The sequence below is a fragment of the Nicotiana sylvestris genome, chromosome 11, assembly GCF_000393655.2.
Source record: "Nicotiana sylvestris chromosome 11, ASM39365v2, whole genome shotgun sequence".
NCBI classification, from domain to species: domain Eukaryota; kingdom Viridiplantae; phylum Streptophyta; class Magnoliopsida; order Solanales; family Solanaceae; genus Nicotiana; species Nicotiana sylvestris.
The window spans coordinates 118,840,531-118,866,231 of NC_091067.1; the positions used below are offsets into that span (position 1 = coordinate 118,840,531).

The window sequence follows — 25,701 nt, forward strand, 5'->3', positions numbered from 1 at the left end:
ACCTCTACGATGTGCGAATAAAATTCTACATTAGAAGTTGATAAGATAAATATAAATTACTTATTAATGTGATAATATTCTTAAATGGTATGATACAGAAGTTACATCTAAGTTCTTGGTTCCTCGTAGTGGTGGCAAAATGATTAAAATAAAACAGTTATCCACCCATATTATCCGCTAAAAAAAGGATTGGATAATGAACCTTTTTAAAACGGGTCAAATATGGATACGAACCATATTATCCATTTAGAAAATTGATAACTAAATGGATAACTAATGGGTTTAACTTTGACATTTATAAAGCTTCAAATTGGGGGTTTCTCAAGTTTGGGAGACTAAGCTAGCGTTTGGCCATAGATTCCAAATTTGTTTTGAAAAATCTGATTTGGGTGAAGTTTGGTTTGAAGATGAAAATGTGTTTGGACATACGTTTTCAAAACATATTTTCCAACTTTATTTTGAAAAAACATGTATATAATTCCCAAGTTTTGGGAAAGCAATTGGGGTGATTTTGGGGTTTGGGATTTTACCAAAATGTGGGCAAAATTTATGGCCAAACGTGAGTTTTGAAAATAAATCCCAAATTTATTTTGGCAAAACTCATGGCCAAACGGGTTCTCCCAAAAGTGATCATATTCATGAAGTCATGAATAATATGGATATTCATATTATCCGCCGGTTAACCTATTTTTTATTCGTATTAAATATGGGTCAGGTCGAATAATTTATCCGTTTTCGACCCGACCCATATCCGACCTGACCCACCCGTTCGCCATAGTTCCTCGTAATATTCCGACTTGCTGAAACTCATAATAACTGTACTTGTACAATTCTACAAACCTTCTCCGCCCCTTTACCATCCTTCCAAAATTGGGGAGTAACGACTAAAAGACAACACTACGAAAAGCCAATAATCAGTCATAAATCCCTATCCAGTTCTTAACAGATTTTCCACATAGGACTACTAACAACGATATGGTAATGTAACTTGAACCTTCATTTGGCAAGTCTAAATTAGGAATTCTTTCAAGGGCTTACAAAACCAGCCTTCCCAATATATGAACCCAAAATTGGTAATTGTTTATGCAGAAAAATATGAACAGCTGCCGTCCGACGCGGGGTAATACAACTAGATAAATTTACAAGGGCTTACACAACTATGTTAAGTTAGACACCACCCTAAAGTTCTGTTATTACTATACTACTATACAATTTTACAATGTGTCATCCTCTACATTTTTGTTTTGCTGGAGAACTGCAGATCATAGGACATAAGCCGCCAAACTTCTTTGAACTGCTACCTTTTCGTGCATCAAAAGTTGAACCAATTTTCTCTGAAGTGCCACCCCAAATACTACAAAGAAATCTATGCAGGTCTGGTGTTAACTTCAGCTGGAGTAATAACAACAAGATGCCTAAGCCATTTTACTTTTTGTGGAACTCCAAACAAACAAAGAAATATGACCAGTAACGCAAAGAAAACCAGAAGCAGAGGTATCGACCATTGCTTCATTCTTCTTATTGGAATTATGTTAATCATCAAACATCTAGTGGTGCCCACAGCACGGCTATTCTTCTTATTAGCTTCATATACTTCAGATCTCTCTACTCGACGAGGCACTATTTCCGTTTGTAGCCTTAGTCTTCGATTTGCAGTGCCCTGGAAAGGCAGCCTATGAGACATTAGATCTTGGAATTCCTGGGTTGATGACTTTGTAGATGATTCAAGCTTCCTAGTGACTATTGGCAACAGATTGTGTCTTTCCTTATATGAAGAATCATCTAGCTTAACGATATCATCTTTCATTATATCAGCAAAACAGTCCTCTTCGTCACAATCCTGGAATTCAAACACCAAGATATTAGGACCGCAAGTTCTGACATGGTTGGCACTCAAGGATAACGAGTCATCAGGTTTGGAAGAGAACAGAGATAAACAGAAAGAATGGCTTAGCGACGCCTCAAATGGTAGGACTGCTGACCAGTGCCAGAGCTCTCAGCAAGGGGGTTCAAAATATAAAGAAGTAGACATACGAAGAAGTTAAGGGAATTCAATATCTACTATATATATAAAAATAATTTTGGCATAGTATATATAGTGTAATTTTCTGGCGAAGGGGGTCCGGATGAACCCCCTTTCGCCCCCTGGCTCCGCCAATGGCTCCGTCCTCTCATCCTACTTCTAAAGATAGATAAAAAAGAATGGACTGGCCATCCCTCAGTCACTGCATATGTGATAGAATCATTTTCAGGTAAGCCAATGTCGGGTGAGGCCCGGCTACCAATGCATTATGACATCTTGAAGGGCAATTCTATTGAGTTTTACAGAATCAGTTTCACAATATGGTGTATATAAACATATAGTTAGAGAACGGGGCAAAAGATTTGGTTGTTATTCAAATCATATCGTTACTGAAGAAACTATCTCAAAATATGTAAAGCAACAAATATACAGGCTGACATTACTGCAAAGGCAAGCTATATAGAAGGGAGGCAGAACCAAAACCTTCCAGTGACTAGAGGAATGATGCTGTGGCAACTCTTTAGTCAGCTTATCGGATTCTGACCCAGATTCAATCTTCTCAACCGAATGAGAACTAAAGCTGCTGCTACCCTCTTTTGAACAGCAATCCCCTCCATTTATCAAGTCCAAACTGTCCAACTGTCCTGCTCCAGACAAAGCAGTGGCACAGTCATTAGCCAGATGATTCCTTCGGTTTCCATGGGTGTCATTCAAATGAAACTCATTATTCTTCCGGAGGCGGCAAACAACCACTGAATCCTGTATAAAACATGGAATCAGAACATCAAAATACCTTATATTCCTTCGCGTAGAAGATGTCATTTTAAGCAAGCTGAGCACTGCAGCAAAAGAATTGTTTCATCGAGCATAATATTGTAACATAATCTGTAGAATACAAGATCCCCATGTTTTCAGTAAGTGGAAGAATTATCGAAACATCAATAAATAAAAAGTTTTACCATATAGACACCTCAATCGTCATATTTCACCATTAATGATTAACAGTGGTAATCCCTAAATTATGAATGATGCTTTGCTACTATGATACCACTTAAACAGCTTGAAAATAAAGTTCAACAATCCAGTAGTATAATTTTAATGTTTTGTCAACCACATTCTAAATAATAAGCAAATCGGTTTCCAGATTAAACTAATTGGATCGGTTTATAACTTAAACTAGCAGTCTCAAGTTTCTTTTTCACATTTTACAGAAAATATATCAGTATGCAGTGGCCTGCTAACACAAATAAAACTCCAGTTGGCATAATTACGAAGATAACATCAAAACCAGAACTACATGACTAACCTATCATAGGACTTTCATTTCTTAAGTGACTGACTTATTAGCTTGCAGTTGTAGCTCAAAATGCAGCACTTGTTAATAAGAAGACGATAGTTCAACAGTTACCTTGTAGCGTTGTTATACCTGATAATAAGTGTTTCCGGTCATGCAATATTCATGCATTATCCATTGTGTCCTCTGTCCTTTCGGTGCCCTACCCATGTGGAACACCAGGGTTCTTTTTGTGCCAATCATATTAGAACCAGACTTCACATTACGTTCTTTTCCTGTGGCCTTCCAGTAACCAGACTCAGTTGCCCTTTTACTTTGTGAGCCATTCGGGTACTTCCTTCCACGAGGAGAGAAGAAGAACCACTCATTATCTGATTGAACAATGGATTTATCTGGTAAAGCATGAATAAAAGAATGATCAATTAATGAATCAGAAAGGTCGGGAAGAATGGCGTCAAGAAAGTTAGAAAGAAACACAGTCATCTACATATTCTGCTCCAAATAAGGTAAATGAAAGAAATATTCTCCCCCCATCCAGTTCCAGAATATCAAATTGCTTCAATAAAGCAATACAGATTTTGTATGATTCAGAAAGCAACAGTCGAATTTTATCACTGAAATATCTGAGAATTCAGTAGCTAAGCTCACTCCTTTTGAATGGAGCAAGCTTATGCAAACAATAGAGACCAATAATCAAAGAAAGTTAGCATGAGGAGGAGCAGTTGGTGGCATTTGAATTATCATCCAGAGTAGAGAATAAAGGGTATAAATAGTCACTAACTTTATTCAAAGTCTGACAAATTGCATTAAGCGTTCTTAGAGTACACATGACGAAATGCAATTCTGAAACAAAGATTTGTTCACTACTTGCCTCTGCCTGCAATACGAACCAAAACTCAGTCAACCAAAAAATGGAAGTCCTAAGTGAAGATGCAATGGAGGTTATCCAGAAGTTTCTACTTTGACACAACTTGTTTTGATTTTGGCCATTAGACCTCTGGGCAATGGCGCCGACACGCATACTCGCAACCATTCAGCGTTTATGACCTCACTTATAAATTGATAAGATATTTTTCTACAGTATATAATATCCTCTCATCATTGAGTATTCAATACTCTGTACTAGCAGATATTTATTTTCTGCTTATACCAGTACATCAGTAGGGGCAGCAGACTATCTTCCACCTCAGTATCTGTGTATTTTGCACCCAGCTTGGAGAAACAGATGAATCACTGATAGAAGAAGCACAAGAAAACAATCTCTCATTAGAATCAGAACATAGGAGAGCACAATATCTACTGTTTCTCTTGGGATGTCTTTGGGTGCAAAATCTAAATCCAAAGAGATGGAATTCTGTTATTGAAAAATGTGAGAAGAAGTTGTCCAGGTGGAAAGCACAATATCTATCAATGGGAGGAAGGCTTATCCTAATTAACTCAGTACTAGATTCACTTCCTACATATATGATGTCACTGTTTCCAATTCCAGCAGGAGTCACTCAGAGATTGGACAGACACAGAAGGTCTTTCTTTTGGCAAGGGAATAACGATAAAAAGGTCTTTCATTTGGTCAAATGGAAATCTCTCACAGTTGGAAAAGGTCAAGGTGGTTTGGATATCAGAAACTTGAAGAATCAAAGCAAAATGAAATGGTTATGGAGATACTCCCAAGAACCTCAAACCTTATGGAGCAATGTGATCAAAGTAAATATAGTGAGGAAGATAACTGGGTGTTAAGAGAAGTCAGTACAACATATGGAGTTAGTGTGTGGAGATATATTAGGGCACTCTGGCCTATAATGAAGAACCACTCTTACATTAGAGTGAAAAATGGTAACAAAACTTCATTTTAGGAATGATAACTGGTTGGGGCATGGATGTTTAAAGGAACTTTTCCTTGATATGTATGGTCTGGCTCAAAACCAACAGAAGACAGTAGCTGACATGTGGACTTCTCAAGGCTGGGATCTTGTACTTAGAAGATTGTTGTATCACTGGGAGATGGTAAGATTGACTGACTTTTACAAGCATCTGGAAGCCATTAAGGGAATACAGAATGGGGCGGACTCACTATGGTGGCAGAGTCACAACAGAGAAGTTTAGAAGGTGAAGGCAGCATATAAGATTTTGAATCACACTGAGACAGTTAGCCATCTATTTTTACATTGCAAGATAACAGACCAACTATGTAAAATCTTTATTAGTCTCAGAGGTATTTCATAGACAATGTCCTGTAGGATTACTGAAGTTCTTTTCAGTTGGGAAGAAAATGGAGCTGAAGCAACAAACAGGATAGATGGAGGACTGTCAGCAGCATTTGGGGGACAGTCTGGAAAGAGAGGAATTCTAGATGTTTTAAGGACAGAAGCAACTCAGTGCAGAAGATCAAGCTTAGTAATGTTCTACTCTTTTGTTTTTGGTGTAAATAGATTTTACAGAAGATACTGTGTCAATCCTAGATGTTCTAGGGTCTTGCTAGGATTGCATACCACTTCTCTTATTTCTACTTACCTGTACATATGGTTTTCAAATCTGGTTTTCAGTACAACCTATGTACTGAATTTATTAATATATACAAATGTTATCAGCCACCTCCCCCCCCTCCCAAAAAAAAAGGAATCAGAACACAGGTTTAGTTGATTACCATTGCATTGCTTTACACGGGAACCATCACGCAGAATGACTAGGATTCATGCAGCTAAAATTCATGCAATGACTAGGACTCATACAGCTAAAATGCATGCTTCTGGTGTTCTTTTGGGGCTGTGGAAACCAGTTTGCAACTCATCATTTTCCCCTAACTTTAGCTAGTACCACCGATTGTCTGGCGGTTAATCCATATTTTGGCCTATCACGTTTCTCTTCTATTGTATTCGCATGATACTTACGTGGTTTGATCCACTTAGAAATCTAACAAGCTGTATTGTATCTCATTGTATAGCTTCTTACAAGGAATGAACTCGTTTAATCTGACCTCAAAACCAAATGACAGATCTTCAATCACAATCACTAGGGAAAAAGTACGTGCGCCTTATATCGACAAGTATGCTGTATAAGAGATGCCAAGGGAAAGAATGGCCAGATGTTCAAGCAAGTAGTCTACATAGTGTTGGATTTCTACCCCTATGCCATGACATCTGTGTTCTTCCTAGGATTGTTCTTTTATCAAAACAAGCTAGATGTATTACCTTTGAATCGCAGTGCAACTCAATCGATCCTACAAGACAATCGAAGAAAAGTGAACAGCACAAGAATCTTATTAACTGAAAAGGGCGCGATACTTTCTTAATGCGCGCGCTTTCCCATTTACTTCACCAACACAAGAATATTAGAAGTTAGAAATAAAAAAGAAGCACCTCAGAAGACAAGAGCATGCTAGATATATAAAAAATCTAAAAAAGTAGTACGACAATATAGTGAGAGCGCAATTTTATTTGCTAGGAAAAGAAAAGACAAAAAACAGGATGGGCGGATAGAAAACTGTAAGAATCACATATCACTTGAGTTGATATAGACAATTATACTCGAAGAATCTTCATATCAAACAACTTGGATGCATCAAAGATGAAAATTTTTCATATAAATGGGACAAAGAGGATGAACTAGTCTGATTTCAATCTCTGACAAGGGGTCAAATTGACTTAGTTTACCAACGTAGGTCAAATGGGACAAAGAGATTGACGCTACTGTTCTAGCGCTAGTGACAGCTCTTTCATACATGTCCTTGCGGATTTTACATATTCAATACGAACTACTTTCTTCTCCAACAACCACGAAAGGACCTTTCTTGATACTCTATCATATATTTTCTCTAAAGGTCAATCAACACCATGTGTAGATTTTTCTCCCTCTCGCGATACATTTCCAACAATCTTCTTAGCAAGAATGTAGCATCCGTTAGATCTACCTGTTATAAATTCAAACCGGTTCTCTGTTAGTTTTGTACTGTCCCTAAGTCTATGCTCTATCACTCTCTCTCAAAGTTTAATCATATGACTTAATAAGTTTACTGTCACGATAGTTCGCGTAACTTTGAATACCTCCTTTATTTTTTATAAATTGGAGTCAAGGTACTATTTCTCCACTTATCTGGCATCCTACCACTTCTTAGTAGTGTGAACAACTAATTTTTGACCATACCCGAATTCCAGACTATTTTAGTGTAAATATTTCTTTTAGGTCTTATCGTGATATTTTAAACTTTATCTTACTTTTAGTAGAATTTATTTAAGAAAATTAAAAACTACAAAATAAATATTAACATTCTTAGAATACATACAAAGAAATAATTACAAGAAAATACACATGACTTCACATCATAACAAAAAATGGCCCATGTTTTTAAGTTTTACCCAACCTAACCCATATTGTACATATTTTGAAAGCACTAGCAAATTCAAAATTTGTCTTCTTACAACCATTGCTTCTAAAAAGCTATGGAGTTAAATTTGTGTTCTCACAACCATTGCTTTCGCTCTCTCTTCTTCTCACATCTTCTACATATGCTTCAAGAAGTCGTGTATTTTCTGCTTCTCCCCCATATCACCTGGTTGCAATGTAAGAAAATTGAAGAGTAGAAGTCCACCATTGAAGTCCATTCAAAGCTTTGCTTTCAAGAATAGGATTTTTTGAGTTTGTTAGTTGTTTGGATGAGGTGTTGTTCCAATTGATTGAAAATATCAAAAGAAGTTCAAAATTCAAATTTGAAGTAATTTGGAGTAAGATTTGACCAAGATTTGAGTTAAATTTCAAAAAAGACGCAAGGAACACGAAGTTAGTTTTTGTATAATTATTTATAATCTTGTATAATAGTGTATATGAGTATAAACACATCTTATACACTATTATACAATTTTATACACCTTTATACAAACGTCTGTAGACGAACTTCTTCCACGATTTTCAGTTGCAATTCTTGTTAAAAATCAGTACAAATCTCCATTAAATGACATCAAATTTTATATACAACATCCTTATACTATTTCTAACAAGTTTAAATAACACCCACTCCAAAATCCGCACAAAATCAAATTCAAAATTTAAACCTACATATTTAACCTTGTTTAAAATCTAATTTTCACCACCCAAATGGATTTGGTTTGTTGAACTAATATTTGAGTCACAGTTACTGATTCAAAAATTAACTTAAAAGCTGGAGCAATCTTTTTTAAAAATTAAACAGTAATTTCGAGAATCTATTGGAGTTAAATATTGAGTATTAGCCTATTATTTTTGGGTTAGTTGGTTGTAAATTGAAATATGGGCTATAAAATTGAAAAGTAGGGAGCCCAGTTGTTCTTATGTGAAATTTTCCCTATTTTATTTCTATTAGTAAAGAAAAAAAAAAGAAAATTAACAAACATATAGTTTCTTTTAATTAGAATTTTAATAAGTTATGGTATTTTTCTTAGTATCATTTAAAGTACATGTAAATATTTAGTTTTCCTATATTGTAAGGAATGTTGGTTAATCTTCTTATCTCTATAATTTAATTTATCTTCTAAAATAAAATAAAATAAAAAATAATTAAAAAATGAAGCGAAGTTAACATCAAAAGAGACAAAAAAAAAATTTAATTTAGCTAACTTCCCCAATTTTGCTGAACTCCCCACTTTTCCCCGGCGCTCCTCACATTCTCCCCTCACAATTACCCCATGTTACCCACACTTTATAATATGCACACACTCACTTTGTTTTATTTTTATTTTTTAAAATTCAAACAATTCCTAACACCCAACTTCATCACTATCTCCACACTCCCACTTCTACACATCCGTCATACACATACACACACATTCTATATATAGTACTTTAGTAGGGGGGGACAATATTTTGAAAAAGAGAAAATTTTGAACAAAAGAGAGGAACAAAAATTGAGAGAAAGAAAGAACACTAAAAAAGAGTTAAGCTAAAAGCAGCCAAAGATTTTGTCTTTTCTCTCATTATCGACACTAAACGTCAGCAGCAAAATTCCAGCCATGAAATAACCTCAAAACTCAGCTGAAAACAGCTCGAGAACAGTCCAAATCTCAGCCATTAAAGATGTCCAAACCCAATTGAGTACGTCCGAGGTTCATCGAGCTTCGGCAAGTTTCGAAGTCGAAGTTTTTGTTACGGTTTTTGGTTCTGAAGATTCAAAAGTTGCTGCCTTATACCAGCTTTGACTTTTTTTATATTTAGAAGGAGAAATTTCTTTTGCAGCATTAAAGGTTCGTTTTTTTCTTGGATCTACTACTTTTTCTCCTAATATTGTCACTGTTTTTTGATCAAAATTCTCCTCAAGTGATTCATGCTGATAGCCTATTACATAATTGTTTGTTGATATGAACATTCTAACAGTAGGTCTATGAGCTACATGAGAAAGATAAAAGAGTCTATTTCTTTTCTTTTTTTTAACTCTAAATATGTCATGGATGAATGGAGCTTTTCCGTTAATCTTTGCATTATCTATTATTAAGATGGTATGAATGTTATGTAGAGCACGTTATTGTTTTGTCTGCGTCTTAATCCGGAGTTACGGTATATTTTGGCTTAGGGTTAAAAAAATATGTGAACATATACAGAGTGCAGACAAAACATATACCGGAGTTACGGTATATTTTCGCTTACGGTATATTGGACGAAACATATTCAATTTTCTGTTTTCGTACACCATAAATTAAGAGTCAAACCTTCCTTTTGAATGGGAATTCAAATAAAAGGTGACTTGAACACCAAAACTCAATTCCAAGTGGCGACTCCATATAATAAATAATCCATTTTTCAAAACGTCACTTTAATTGGAAAAACTCATCTAACTCAACCTCGTAATAGGGTTGAGTGGGAAAAAAAAGAGGTGTGACAAGTAGCATTAAATAACTTGGTAAACCATCCTACTCCAAATTTTCCAAGACACTTTTAAACCTCTATTAAGATACTACTATCTGGACCACATCCTCCTTTACCTATGTCAGGCTAATTCTATGCCTATAGCCAAAGTTTCTTGCGTGCATAAATGTATGAAGATCCAAAATGTTATTCTTGCGGTTCGAATTGAACAATTGATCAAAATAACCTCTTCATTTCTACTTGATCTCATTATCTCCAATCAACACTTGTTGTGAATCGTCTTTAATATACTTCATCGAGTTTAAGTCCTTACTCCACTTCTCTCTCAGATGTACCAGTTTAAACATTTCTTTCTCCCCGTCTCATGTCCCTAACTTTTGTTACAAGCCATCTAGGGCTTCCCCTCGAGCTTACTAGTAGCTTTCTCAGATTCCTCATAGCTCTGTTGTACTCTTCAAAGGCTTCATCATTTTTATTAACTTTCTATATCGAGCTGGAAGAAGAAGGTCTACTGAAAGACATTCTTCTACGGGAAGAAGCTTCGCTTATCGAGCCAGACCTTAAGAATTTTAAGTCTATGGCTCCTGTTGGATACTGAATGACTTGTTCGATAAATGAACTTTCTGGTTCATACCTTGGTTGAGTTATGGCTTCAAAACGCCACTCATCCTTGGAAAGTATTTCATCACATCAAATCATTCTAGGGACGAAGGTATTACTATGCTCTTGGTTTGCTTCCATGAGCATAGTAACTCTTTTGTTACTTTCAATCTTAGCCTTCGGGGCTAAAGTTGTTTTCATTAGTCTGTAATTACACTCTGTATATTACAGCTATTTCTCTAGTATTAACTTTGCTATTCATATTTTTTGTTTTAATATTAAGAGTTAAAAGTATCCAAAATATTCTGGTCATTTATGTCAACCGAATAGTTGGGATAACAGTTAAAGTAGACCGGGCCTTGGGCTAGGTTACTTTGTAAAACTCCTAATAACGAATCATCAAAGTTTAATAGTCTATCATCTCTTAGCAAGAGACAAAGAGGTGTGTCTAAACCTAGTCTGTATAAAGGTTTGACAGCAACTTGTACAAGTCCAATATATAGAAAATTATATTTTTTCCTATATTGTTGAATATCTGGTGCTGCTAATAACTTGATAGTTTCAATCGAGTTATTAATAGCGATTGTGGATTCGCAAGTTTTGATATTATAATTTTTTATAAAGTCAAACTTACCAGTATGATATATTGTTTTGAAGGATTATTTTGGAATACTCCAATTTTGTAGATCATTTTCTATTTTGGCAATATTTGTTACTGCCGAAGATATATTAACACTATTTAAGATATTCTTCTCAGAATTCATTATTAATAATGAGGCGTATACCAGTTGATACAGGTTTTTAACATACCCAAAATATCGAGATAGGTACCTCTTATTGATTCATAATTTTTAAAATTATGGCGGTAGTAATTTGCTTCTTTTATTATTTTTTAATAAAGGTTGTCTACTTATATTTCTGTTAGAAGCAACGGTCTTATTAACCTTGAAGTTATATTTAGCACATCTTATATTTCTATTTATTATTCGTAGTTGTTTTAGCATATCCCATCTATTTCTATTTATATTTCTAATATAGTGAAAGGAGGTTTGTTGCTTCATAGGATTACTGTTTGTTAATAAAAAGTAGTACGGGGAGAGGTGTACTGTCCTTAAGGTTTTTTATGTCTACTTTCTTTGTTATTTAATTCAAGACTATTTATCTTAATAGTTCTCTATTATTCTTAATAGTATATTGTCTACTGTTTATCTTCTTCTTTTCTATATGATCCAGTTCTTAAGTTATCTTAGTAGCATTTTCAGTTCTAAGTTATCTCGGGGGTTGGGAGTTGAACGTGTTCACTGTGTCCTGTCTCTCTGCGGCACACCTGGCCTATAACGACGACGGCAGCTTAATAGGGTTCAACTAACTCTCTCTCAGAGACCCTCACACTATGAGCTGAAAACGTAACTTCACACTAGAGAATAGGATCATGAAGATATAAAGAAGATGAATAATAAACATATACTGGAATGAACAATATAGAGTAATTAAGATCGATAGCATGAATCAGATAACAGGAATTCGACGAACCTTAAAGACAATATGAGAGTTTAGCCTCTCATACTTACGACTAACATGGCTCTGATACCAATTTTAGGATCCAAAGTATAGAAATTAGAATGCGGAACTATAAAGAAAATAAATAACAAGTTTAAGAAAACTTACTTTTATTGAAACATGAAGAACTTCACAGAACAAGGGTTTTACATGGAGGGGAGGGAAAGCATATGAAGAGAAAATGGGCGATTTTCGGTCTGCCCTTCTTTTTTTTTGATTTGCACCGGGTGTCTGAGTCTCTAGGAGCCCCGACTAATCCTGGGGGTGCACAGACACTCGGCAAGGAGTTTCCCGCAAGTGCACCACGGTTAATTCAGGTTTTACCCAGTCCGATGGCCCTCAGAAATTGTTTGTACCCAATGGGTTTCGAACTTGAAAGGGAGGAAACCAAGGCTCAAGTCAATTGTCACCAGGCCAATCGCTGAGGGTTTTTCGGTCAGCCCTTCTATTACAACTTGAGAGTCTTTATATAGACCTCGAGAAATTATCAGATGACTCTTGTTTCATCTAAGAGTCGTTTGCTCTTTGCTTTCTTGAAAGGTCAAGTGCCTTTTTTGAAAAGGCACACGTTGCTTTTTTCTTTTCTGAAGAGGCAAACATCGCTTTCTCCTTTTCTGAAGGGGCAAGTGATTTTTTGAAAGGGCAATTAGCTTTTAATCCTGCTTTTGTTAAAGAGGCAAGATACTGATTAACTGTCAGCGTGGGCATAAGCTTGAGCTATTCCGTCTAAGTCTTCCATATCGCCATTTTTTCTACTTTCTGCAGAGAATGAACTTGAAGCTGCTTCTAGCATGGCTTGCACTTGAGTCGGATCTGCTGACTCAATGTTTGCTAACATGCCGAGTAGTTTTTTCTTTTAACTCGTTTTGAGAGTTGCTTGATCCTGTTTTGACTGGCTTGGATTTCCTAGCTTCTTTGATTTTAGGAATCCATCCTTTGATTTTAGGTGTTTTTACTAAATATTTGATTCGCTCAATATCGAACAAGCAGTTAATAATAAAGGATATGCGTCTGGCAAAGTAATATTTGAACAATTTTTTGTGATCAGGGTGGGAGGAGATTTCATTCTCCACTTGGAATCTTTCATAGTGTACCTGGAAACTTCTGGGCATTGTCTGCTCCGTTCCACCGAATATTTTCCACCAGTCATAGAACCATCTGGGTATGACTGATTTTTGGGCTTGTTCACTGTATTTGACAAACCAAGTGTGTGATTTCGGACGTACGTATAAGAAATTAAACCAGACATCCATGTAGTCTTTGAAGTTATAGGTCTGGGGCCTATATTGTACCGATAGCCCAATCGGGGTGTGTAAATAATCCATTCCCCATTCAAAGGGGCTTATCACTAGTAAATTTTGAATTCTGATTCCGTTGGGTCTTTATCATCGTAAAGAGTGTGTTCAAATGAAACTGATCTTGTATCTGTTAATATTAATTCATAATACCTCCTTGTTTTCAGGGGGTCACTGGTGTCGACGTAGTTCCTGTCTGTATAACAGGGTCTAATCAAGTCTGGCAGGTCATAATTTTCATAACCTTTATCTAAAGCTAAAACCTTAATTGGTTCTTTTGAAATTAATTCGAACGTTTCCTTTTCTGAGGAAACATGCCTTTTTTCTTCCGCTTTTGACGGTGTATGGGCCATCTCAAGAAGAAAGTGAATTTATAAAAACAAAAACGATATTTAAAATTAATGTACTTTCCAACCAAGTTAACTATTTGAAAAACGATATCAAAGTTCACAAAATTGAACAAACTTTAAAAACCCCGAAGGTAGAGGATAAGATTAAACAGTTTCAACAAAAGCTCGAACTAGAAGTTTCTTCTAATTTACCTAACGCCTTTTGGGAGCGAAAAAGGCACATAGTTAACCTACCTTATATTAAAGAATTTAACGAACACGATGTACCTACTAAGGCAAGACCTATTCAAATGAATTACGATTTAATGAAAATCTGTAAAAAGGAAATCAATGATCTTCTCCAAAAGAAGATTATTAGACCTTCTAAGTCGCCTTGGAGCTGTGCAGCCTTCTACGTTAACAATAACGCAGAAAAGGAAAAAGGAGCTCCTAGACTAGTTATTAATTACAAACCATTAAATAAAGTATTACAATGGATTAGGTACCCGATACCTAATAAAAGATATTTATTAAAAAGGACTTACAAAGCCAATATTTATAGTAAATTTGATATGAAGTCAGGTTTCTGGCAAATACAAATTGCTGAAAAAGATAAATACAAGACTGCCTTCAATGTTCCATTTGGACAATACGAATGGAATGGAATGCCTTTTGGGTTAAAAAATGCCCCATCCGAATTTCAAAACATAATGAATAATATATTCAATCCTTATAGTAATATGTCAATAGCTTACATTGACGATGTATTAATATTTTCCGAGGACATAGATTCTCACTTTAAGCACCTCAATACTTTCTTTAAGATAGTAAAACATAATGGTTTAGTAATTAGTGCCAAAAAGATATAAGTTGTTCCAAACAACCATCAGATTCTTAGGACACGATCTATACCAAGGTACGTATAAACCAATCTGTAGAGCCATCGAGTTCTCATCCAAATTTCCTGACGAAATCACTAATAAAACACAACTACAAAGGTTCTTAGGAAGCCTTAATTATGTAGCAGATTTTATTCCAAACACTAGAAAAATCTGCGAACCTCTTTATAAAAGACTCAGAAAGAATCCAGTCCCATAGAGTTAAGAACAAACAGATACAGTCAAAAGAATTAAGTCTATTGTTCAGAAACTTCCATGCCTAGGTATTCCAAATCTTGAAGCTTTTATGATAGTCGAAACCGACGCGTCTGATGAAGGGTACGATGGAATTCTTAAACAGCGAATTTCTTGACAGTCTTCCGAACAATTGGTTCGCTTCACTTCTGGTATCTGGAATCCGACTCAAGAAGAATTATAGTACAGTCAACAAAGAAATTTTGTCTATAGTACTATGTATTACGAAATTTCAAGATGATTTGATAAATAAAGAATTTTATTAAAAGTTGATTGTAAATCAGCTAAAGAAATTTTGAAAAAAAGATGTCAAAAATCTCATTTCGAAACAGATTTTTGCCAGATGGCAAGCACTATTATCCAGCTTTGATTTTGAAATCGAATTTATAAAAGGAGAAGATAATTCTTTACCTAATTTTCTAACTAGGGAATTTCTGCAGGGAAAGAATGAGACCGAACCAAAAGGGTCCGTTCAGGGCCTCTCCTAAGAGAGAAAATAGGTATTTTGCCCTTGCAGAATACTTTACATCATTACCACCCGTGAGGCCACCTCTAAATATAATGATTACCCCTCCGAGAGTACCCATTACAAATAATCCCTCTACCATGACAGTGCTCGGATCTATCCCGAAAAAAGATGGTCCATTTCAACAAGCTTCTTCAAAAGCTTCAACAAGCCAGCCTGGAAAAGTATTGACTAGTGTTGACTATGCAATGAAGGTCCCAGAGTCTTTCGCCCAAGTAGTCAACCCCCATACACCGTCAAAAGCGGAAGAAAAAAGGCCCGTTTCCTCAGAAAAAGAAACGTTCGAATTAATTTCAAAAGAACCAATTAAGGTTTTAGCTTTAGATAAAGGTTATGAAAATTATGACCTGCCAGACTTGATTAGACCCTATTATACAGACAGGAACTACGTCGACACCAGTGACCCCCTGAAAACAAGGAGGTATTATGAATTAATATTAACAGATACAAGATCAGTTTCATTTGAGCACTCTCTTTACGATGATAAAGACCCAACCGGAATCAGAATTTCAAAATTTACCATCAATAAGGTGATAAGCCCCTTTGAATGGGGAATGGATCATTTACACACCCCGATTGGGCTATCGGTACAATATAGACCCCAGATCTATAACTTCAAAGACTACATGGATGCCTGGTTTAATTTCTTATACCTACGTCCGAAAACACACACTTGGTTTGTCAAATACAGTGAACAAGCCCAAAAATCAGTCATACCCAAATGGTTCTATGACTGGTGGAAAATATTCGGTGGAACGGAGCAGACAATGCCCAGAAGTTTCCAGGTACACTATGAAAGATTCCAAGTGAAGAATGAAATCTCCTCCCTCCCTGATCACATAAAATTGTGCAAATATTACTTTGCCAAACGCATATCCTTTATTATTAACTGGTCGTTCGATATAGAGCAAATTGAGCGAATCAAATATTTAGTAAAAACACCTAAAATCAAAGGATGGATTCCTGAAATCAAAGAAGCTAGGAAATCCAAGCCAGTCAAAACAGGATCAAGCAACTCTCAAAACGAGTTAAAGAAAAAACTACTCGGCATGTTAGCAAACATTGAGTCAACAAATCCGACTCAAGCGCAAGCCATGCTAGAAGCAACTTCAAGTTCATCCTCTGCAGAAAGCAGAAAAAATGGCGACATGAAAGACTTAGACGGAATAGCTCAAGTTTATGCCCACGCTGACAGTTAAACAGTATCTTGCCCATTTAACAAAAGCAAGATTAAAAGCTAATTGCCCTTTCAAAAAATCACTTGCCCCTTCAGAAAAGAAGAAAGCGACACTTGCCCCTTCAGAAAAGGAGAAAGCGATACTTGCCTCTTCAGAAAAGAAAAAAACAACGTTTGCCTTTTCAAAAAAGGCACTTGACCTTTCAACAAAGCAAAGAGCAAACGACTCTTAGATGAAACAAGAGTCATCTGATAATTTCTCGAGGTCTATATAAAGACTCTCAAGTTGTAATAGAAGGACAGACCGAAAATCGCCCATTTTCTCTTCATATGCTTTCCCTTCCCTCTTTGTAAAACCCCTGTTCTGTGAAGTTCTTCATGTTTCAATAAAAGTAAGTTTTCTTAAACTTGTTATTTATTTTCTTTATAATTCCGCATTCTAATTTCTATACTTTGGATCCTAAAATTGGTATCAGAGTCATGTTAGTCATAAGTATGAGAGGCTAAACTCTCATATTGTCTTTAAGGTTCGTCGAAATCTTGTTATCTGATTCATGATATACTATAGATCTTAATTACTATATACTGTTCATTCCAGTATATGTTTATTATTCATCTTCTTTATATCTTCATGATCATATTCTCTAGTGTGAAGTTACGTTTTCAGCTCATAGTGTGAGGGTCTCTGAGCCAGTTTAAACATTTCTTTCTCCCCGTCTCATGTCCCTAACTTTTGTTACAAGCCATCTAGGGCTTCCCCTCGAGCTTACTAATAGCTTTCTCAGATTCCTCATAGCTCTCTTGTACTCTTCAAAGGCTTCATCATTTTTATTAATTTTCTATAACACTCTCGTTTAGTTCTAATAACTCTTTACACCTTCTAATTCTACCATCAAGATTCTTGCGGTCAATATCCTACACCTTTAGTCATACTTAACACTTCGCTTGCTGCTTTTTTAATGTAAACTAACATGTCCTATACTCCATCCTCTCGTAGTTTTTCTTGAAAAGTTAGCTACTTAGTGCCCTTTAATGTCCATCAGCGAATTCTTTGCCTCCTTTCTCAATTTATTCTTACGCTTTACCTCCAAGACCACCAACCTATGTTGGATGGTTATTGTTGGGCGTGTGTGAACAAGGTCTCACATGGAAAGTAGAAAGAAAAATAAATTAAGTTGGATGCTTTTAATGGTGTGAAGCCGGGAAGCCTTTTGGGAAAAACCGTATGGGTTTAGCCCAAAGTGGACAATATTATACCATGTTAAGAGTATCTTTAGACCGTTTTAGCCTAGAGTTATTGCTTCTCCTAATATAACCTTACCGTCCTCTATCACCTCTTCTAGTAAGAATAAAATAAATTCTATGACTATATTCTAGTGTCAAATTTACCATACCAGGTAAATATTGTAAATATCTTTCAACAAATCAAAAATTAAAAAAACAAAAAGTTGGCATTTAAACTTTAATGTAACCATATTAACACTGTGCGGGAAAAGAAAAAGAATAATTGGATACGTACCTGGGAGATCCCAAGGTTCATGTTTCCAAATCTCAACTTCAGAAATAACTTCAACACATTTATCAGACCCTTCAACCTTCTTCTTCAAGTAATACGATATCAGCTCTTCATCTGTCGGACAAAACCTAAACCCTGGAAACATAGTAGAAGCTGTAGCTACTGAAATCTCCACATTTTTGTCATTACCATTAATATTTTTACTTCTTTCTACTATTTTTGTGGCTTTATTCTCATCTGATACATTCCCATCTTCCATTACACAAATAACCAAACCACCTTGTTCGATCTCCAACTTCTTAATTTACCCTTTTCTCTCCTCTAGTTAAAAAAAAGATTACAAATATGAATAGTAAAAAGGGTGTGAGGAATCTTTGAAGAAGAATAAGAGAATCAAATGGGAAAATTTAACCTGTGGGAAGATTTCTACTTTCGGTTACTTTTGAGAAAAGGAAGAAAACAGAAGTGAGTCAGCTGCTTTTTCTTTTGTAGTGGCCACGTTTGATTCACGTGGGAATTCGACATGTACTTGTCTTTGATGGAGTATTAGAATTACGTATTTAGAGAGTTGCATTTGTTGATGACATGTGGGTCCATGTGCCTACTTTTTTGCCCTTTTTAAGGTAAAAAGAAAGAAGATAAATTTGGAGGATATTCAGGAAAAATCTTACCTAGAGGCTAGAGATGTGTATGCTAATAAATCTTTTACCTTTCTTTTTTTCCCACAAGAACAAAGCTTATCTTATTCCAAAAGATGTTGTGTCACATCTTTTCCTGTATTTTTGTTTATTGGAGCTTTATATGCAATATTCTTCCTATTTGAAATTAATAAATTAAAAAAGAAAAAATGTTCACTGTCCTCTTACAGCGGAGGGAAATAATTGGATGGACCCCTTTAGGGTTCATTTGTTTTTTTTCTAAAATTAAGATGTTTAAATTTGAATAAGTATATACTTATTAAAGTATTATCTTTACATTTGAATACCCCTTTCGACGTTGGTGATGGAGATGGTTGTTGACGATGGCTGTAATGGAGGCTGTTGGTGCTTGGCAGCGAGATGATAAAATTAAATGATTTCGAAATTGAGAGCTAAAAATGTAATTATCTTTATTAACTTTTTGATCATGACCCATTAATGCAAGGAAGATAATATAAGATCCTATAAAACAAGATTTGACCCTTAATCCAGTACACACGGGAAAGTGGACCAGGAAAAAGAGCACCTTGTCGTCCCGCATTGAGAGAACTTTTACAAAATATAGATTCCTTGATTCTTCTTCTATGTCAACAAACTAATTTTTTAGTGATTTTACTGACAGTAAAATGAATTAGAAGCACGATCAATCAAAGCTACTCAATGAAAATTTCATGTAAAAGAACAATAGCACCACCTCTGTTAGTAATCCGATCATCTATGCAAATAATGTCGTTTGTAATCCTTTCAACTTGCCACAATTGTAATATAGTGCAACTTCACAAGCATTTAGACCTCCCGCGTACCCAATAGCCAGTATTTTTTCGTAGACTTTTAACAATTTTTTCATATATATATATATATATATATATATATATACTAGTCCTAGCTAAATGCTCAAAATCCACAGGTTAATAGTTGTTCATAAAGCAGGTCTTGAACCTAATTTCAAAATAAATAAGAGTTTAACTAAGCAATCAAGGGACCAAGAACATACCATACTACATCATGAACATAATTTAGGTGAGCAACTTTTGCCTACTCCTTTGGCAAACAAAAAGCTATGAACTATGCGGTCTCTGCACTAAAACCCAAGAAGTAAGAACAATTCATATGAGATTTGACACACAATAGACGTGGAGAAAGGTGTGTGAACTGGTTAGTGCAAGTTAGAGCTTACTATCTCCCTAACAAAAAATTTACACATTTCCTCGCCGTAGCTGGGATACACTTGAGAAGACAGCATCCCATTCTTGTCTTCTGCGTTCAGGAATCACGCCACCGTTACAAGAGGGTGCCCAGGTATCTGCAAAACCATCCGTTTGAACCCAGCATACACTATGTGGTGGATTCCCAGAATCGAAGTAAAAAGAGGTGATTTTCTTGGATTTTGAGCCACCCTTCTTCTGTTTTTGGCTCTTAGAGGTTTCAGATGGCTGAAAAAAAAATTGTACCATCAAAACACAAATGAAGATGTAAGTTTCTTTCTGGCAAAGGGAAGAGTGGTACGTCATCAATGTTTTGATTCACTCACTGTAGCTTCACTGCCAGTGTTTCCCTTCTTGCGCTTGCCACCTGTTTCCAGGAAATAAAGTACCTCAACTTTTGACCGGAATTTACGCCCTGACACTGGTTCAAAAAAGTACTGCAGAATCCAGGGCACAAATAATTAGACACATAGGCCAAATGCTATGTCAGCGACTGCAATTAAACAATAAGAATGCAAATTGAAAGAGTATTATGTAGTAGTATTTTCAACTAAACCAACTCAATAATTTTCCACCACCTGCAACTGGAAGGGAAACAAGAAATACAACTCTCACAAATAACGAATCTGAAACAACAAAACATGAAGGGACAAATCACAGGAGATTACAAAGAAGAGCAAAGTGAGGGAGGAGAGAGCAGAAGAGGTTCTGTCCACACAACACAAGTTACCTAAGCAAGCAATTATTTCCTTGATGCGAGCAACATCATACAGTCATTAAAAGATGGAAGATTCAATTTCTTTTTGGAGTAACGGTGGTGTCTCGGATAACTTGGCCACACGTCGACTATTCCCAGGGTACTTGCATCCTCTCACTAGTATAGATATTTGGATGACGCTGCCCATTAAGGGGAGATGAACGATTACACACTTCACCTTCATTGCCTCCTATACTTCCAGAAGGTCTCTGTGATTGCCCTTCAATAAAACAACATCATCTTTTGCTCTTTTTTCTCGAGCACACCAGGTCATCAAATTGAACTTTACTCTACCTCGATTTCCTTCTCATTACATCAATGGGCTGAGCGCAAAAGTTTCATGCTTTATCTAAATGCACAAGTACCGTACTGGAGCTATAGGAAGGATCTCTTACATCAGACAGATTAAACAAACGAGAAGTTTGTTTAAAGTACAAAAAACTTAACAGACTGGTTAGTTATGATCATGATTCATTATAAGAGTTGTAATTATGATTATGAAGACAATATTTGCTTACACAGATGCTTCATGATTCACTCGTCAAAAAACAAAAGGGATCAGACTAGACGGGCTATATTAAAGAGTTCAACTGGTCCATTGATTGGGGTGAAAAGCAGGAAATGACATCGGAATTATTAAAGGTATCTTTTGTTTTCTAATAAGATAAGAAGAACCAACTAAAGATATTGAAAACTTATTTGTGGTTCCCTGGAGTTTGTTATTACTCCGTAGCTTTTAATTTTGGTGGAAAAGGCTAAGAAAAAGTTTCATACTAGATGGTCAGCAAAATATCTTACCCTCTTGACCTCCTGTCTCTGAATTACCGTGAAAATGACACCAAAACATGGAAAGTTTTTTGCAAAAAAATGTTTTTTCGATCAAACGCCAAGAATTCCCCCCCCCCCCTCCTTTTAGGTTCTTTTTATTTGCAAAAACTAAACGAAACTGTTTTCAATCATAGATGCAAATCTCAAGTTTTACTGCAACTTATATTATCTTGCCATATCACAGGAAGTCAAACAGCTTTTTACATATTTTTCACTTGATAAGACATTTATATCTTTGTCAGATTTTTATCCTTGTACGATATCTATCATCTCCCCTCTAATATTTATTTGGCTAGCCTCCATATGGAGTCAAACTAAATGTTGGCCAAAGGGAGTATGATTTAGTACAAACCATGCAATCTCTCTATACTATCATTCACAAAAGCATATCAATGTCACACTTCTCTTCCGGAAATCAAGAAGTAACAAATTGAAAATTAAAAGGCCAAAAGGTTTAGCTTAAAGCATGTGCACAACCCATCTATTTCTACTTGCCGTTTCCACTTGAAAACAAGTATTCTTTTCATAGGAAAATAAACTCTCATCTTTTTTAATTGGTATATATGAAATCTAAAATCTCATTATATGGTCCTCCAAACCTAAAGTCCTACTGTCATAACAAATTGCACTTGTCAGGGAAGAGGTTTTTCCTTTCCTCATGTGAATCACTTGACCTAGAAAGGAGCGAGAGATAGGCCCCATAGAAGAGTCTGAAAAGTAAGCAAAGAGTCAGTATGATACTTGCTCCCCTCATCACCTTCAATGGAAAATCATCTCATCACCACAGTTATAGCCAAGTAATCAAAGTCCAAAAACTCTTCAAAGAGATATGTTTTCCTGTTCTGCAGATAACACTAACAATCTCACTGCAGCAAAGTTTTGTGAATCAAGTACTGATCACCCTTCCTAAAAAGAGCTTTGACTGGAGATTGAATGTTCAGATAGGGATGAAATCCCAACTTTGACCATCACAATTCCAGACAAAAGCTTGAAATACACCACAAAGTACAAATTTATTGAAGGAGAGCTAGGAATGTTTCATGTTATATAATAAGCGTTTCCACTTGAATACTTTCAGTTTTGCAAAGATATCGCTGTTGAAGTACCTAATCATAGATTTGAATCCAAAGTAACAAAATTTATACTATCTTTTCCCTATAAAACTTAACCAAGGCCCAAGTATGATGCCTATCATTGTCCAAAATCTGGTATTAAGCTTTTCCAAATAGCAAGGGGGGATTACCAAGCAATTCAATTATCACTCTAGTTGTTGCTAATTGGCAACTAATCCATTGCTTATTGCCAGTTTAATCCATTAGTAATCTCCATTTCTCACTAATCTGCAAGCTCTAACACGACAGTATCACTCAAATATGATAAAACCTTGTGGCAGATTAATCACAACAACACACCAATAAAACATACGAATTCACTAACCAATAATGACAGACAGTAAATCATATCTAAAGAAAACAGAGAAGTAGATGCACTATCATAAAAGGAAAAAACAATAACTTCCACCAAACCTATGGACAAACTTGTGAAATAGTAACAACTTATCATCTGATCATAATCAAAACACAATAGTCTCTCTGCTTCTACTGAATATTGCAAAACAAAAAAAAATCTTAATGCTTTGAATTCTGAAATAAATTCTAATTCAAACTCCAAAGCAGAATGAAGTAAAAATCTAGATTTGCTTTATTAAATACATAAGATGAGAGCAGCTATATATAAAAAATAAGAGGGGGAATTACTCTATCAGTAGATCCAGCTGTAGCGCCAGAAGTCCGAACTCTCATTTCAATCTTCCAATTCTCAGGCAACCAGCTCGGCCTCTCCGACGTTACCTCCACCGATTTATTCAGCCGCCGCTTAGGCGTTACCAGCTCAGTCGACACCGTTTGAATCTCCGCCGTACTTTCCGTCGCCGCCGCCGCCGGCATTGGATCGGACACGTGCGGTTCATCTAGTAGACTCCTCTCCGGTGTGTTCTCAACGGTTGCGTTTGAATCGGCGTGGATGTAGGTGCCGGACTGTAACAGCGGATCCGGCGGTAAACAATCATCGGGGAAGTCGCCGTTAACGTTGACGGAATCCGGGAAGTTGGATGAGACGGCGTTTCCGGCCATTGGAGAGTGGGAAGCGTTGAACGAGTCGAGCATTTGAATAATGTGACTGACAGTAGTTTTCTGGTCGTACTTTACGGGTATAAGTAATCTTCTTCTTCAACTAAAACAGTAGTACCTTTTTTATTTACTTTAGAAATATCTGCCATTTTGTTTCTAACTTCTTTTCAAAAACAATAAGGTTAAATTTTACTTTAGAAACTTAGCTAGCGTTTTGCTGTACGTTACTAAATTTGTTTTAAAAAATCGGGAGAAGTTTGATTTGAAAATGAAAATATGTTTGGACATACATTTTTAAAATATATTTTCCAAATTTATTTTGGAAAAACATGGATATTATTAGTGTTTGTAAATATTTTGGCCCAAAACCAACTATTAAACTGGTTTTAGTATTTGGGATTTTACCAAAATATAAATAAAATCTATGATCAAATATGTGTTTGCCTAATAATACCAAAATTTATTTTGACAAAATTTATGACCAAACGGTCCTTAGAATTCCAGACAATGACTAACATGCCTAAGTGTTGCAAAAACTAGAATGTCAAAGTGATTATACATAGAACAATTATGTTTGTATTTTGCCCCCAAAACATAGAAAAATTTATAAAGATCATGGAACTTGATCTATCATAATTTTTTATACTAAGTTCATTAATTATTAGGCCATATTTTGACAAACATATTTGAAAAATAAAAAAGCTTCAGTTGTAAGAATTAAAAGTATATACTATAACTTTTAAGGTAAAACATGAAAGTTATTACAGGTTTCACTCCTTTTTGTATCTTATTATTATAAGTGAATAGAACCTGACCAATTTTAGCTTAAAATTTGTGTCCATTTCCATGTGCAACTTGGGGAATTAGTACACATCAATATAGAGCCTGACGAACAAATTTATATTTGTTGGACACACTTGAAGCTGGAGGCATTAAGATTCTCATCCTGGATGAATTATATTTTTAAAATTATGGGTTACAATTTTAGTATATCTTTTTCACAAAGATATATATTTCACAACGAAGTATTGAGTACAGATGAATCCAACAACTCAACACTCAACTTATCTTGTTATTAAGTCTCCTAAGAAGTATTGATATTAGGCTATATAGATGATACTTACACCTTAATATTATAATGTTTTATTGGCGAATTGATAACAAAATACTCTAATTGGTGTTCTTTTGCTTTGCAGGGAATAAGCTAAGTGAGGAAGCACTACGGAGTGTTTTGGAGTCAATAATGTGAAGAAAACGCCCAAATCAAGAAGTACCCGAGCACAAAGAAGCAAAAAATGGACTGAGTGAAATCCACCGCGACCGCGGTGGAACCGCGACAGATCAAGTGTTTGAGGCAGAATGTTCAGCGTTCACCGCGGTCTTGCCGCGACCGCGGTGAACTGTTCACGTACCAGAAAATTGGGGACCAAAGTGTAATTCGGGAAAAACTTGTTCCAAACCCTTATAAACTTTAGAAGCTCGCCCAAGACATGTTTAAGCTTGTTTTTAGACTACTTTGGAGGCAAGAATAAGTGTGTGAAGAGTAACAAAACATTAGAATTCTTCTATCTTCTCTTTATTATTGCAATTACCCATTATGAATAATTTAGTAGTTTTATCTTATTTTGTCATGAGTAGCTAATTCCCTAGTCTAGGGTTTTGATGAAACCTATTGAAGGATGAATTTCTTGTTATGTTAATATAGTTTACCCAGTTTAATCTCTATTCGTTCAACTATGCGCTTGTTGTAGTTAATTGACAGGATCCTCAATTAGCTGTGCCTATTTAGTGTGCACAACTCGG

At 35.7% G+C, this 25,701-nt stretch overlaps 2 protein-coding genes across 2 annotated transcripts; both read right to left on the reverse strand.

Moving 5' to 3' along the window:
• Positions 1-976: 976 nt before the first annotated feature.
• On the reverse strand, positions 977-19,804 carry LOC104235793 (NAC domain-containing protein 89-like). Its single transcript, XM_009789615.2, has 4 exons — positions 18,285-19,804; positions 3,450-3,709; positions 2,507-2,782; positions 977-1,840 (listed from the first exon to the last, which is right to left on the reverse strand). The coding sequence occupies exons 1-4, from the start codon at positions 18,538-18,540 to the stop codon at positions 1,367-1,369; spliced, it is 1,266 nt and encodes a 421-aa protein (XP_009787917.1). The 5' UTR covers positions 18,541-19,804; the 3' UTR covers positions 977-1,366.
• Positions 19,805-19,894: 90 nt separating this feature from the next.
• LOC104235791 (methyl-CpG-binding domain-containing protein 5-like) lies at positions 19,895-24,062 on the reverse strand. The gene is made up of 3 exons (XM_009789613.2): positions 23,527-24,062; positions 20,511-20,621; positions 19,895-20,412 (listed from the first exon to the last, which is right to left on the reverse strand). Exons 1-3 carry the CDS (start codon positions 23,932-23,934, stop codon positions 20,176-20,178), a joined length of 756 nt encoding a protein of 251 aa, XP_009787915.1. The 5' UTR covers positions 23,935-24,062; the 3' UTR covers positions 19,895-20,175.
• Between the last annotated feature and the right edge of the window lie 1,639 nt (positions 24,063-25,701).

Bases quoted from the DNA above. Each gene is read 5' to 3' on its own strand.
- LOC104235793 (XM_009789615.2), bottom strand. From the start codon at position 18,540: ATGGAAGATGGGAATGTATCAGATGAGAATAAAGCCACAAAAATAGTA. The intron at 3,710-18,284 runs GTACGTATCCAA...ATGCTTTACCAG, and splicing joins TGAACCTTGGGATCTCCCAG to ATAAATCCATTGTTCAATCA. The intron at 1,841-2,506 runs GTTTTGGTTCTG...TTTGAATTCCAG, and splicing joins ATTCCTCTAGTCACTGGAAG to GATTGTGACGAAGAGGACTG.
- LOC104235791 (XM_009789613.2), bottom strand. From the start codon at position 23,934: ATGCTCGACTCGTTCAACGCTTCCCACTCTCCAATGGCCGGAAACGCC. The intron at 20,622-23,526 runs GTAATTCCCCCT...TGGATTCTGCAG, and splicing joins CAGCTGGATCTACTGATAGA to TACTTTTTTGAACCAGTGTC. The intron at 20,413-20,510 runs GTGAGTGAATCA...TTTTTTTTTCAG, and splicing joins ACACTGGCAGTGAAGCTACA to CCATCTGAAACCTCTAAGAG.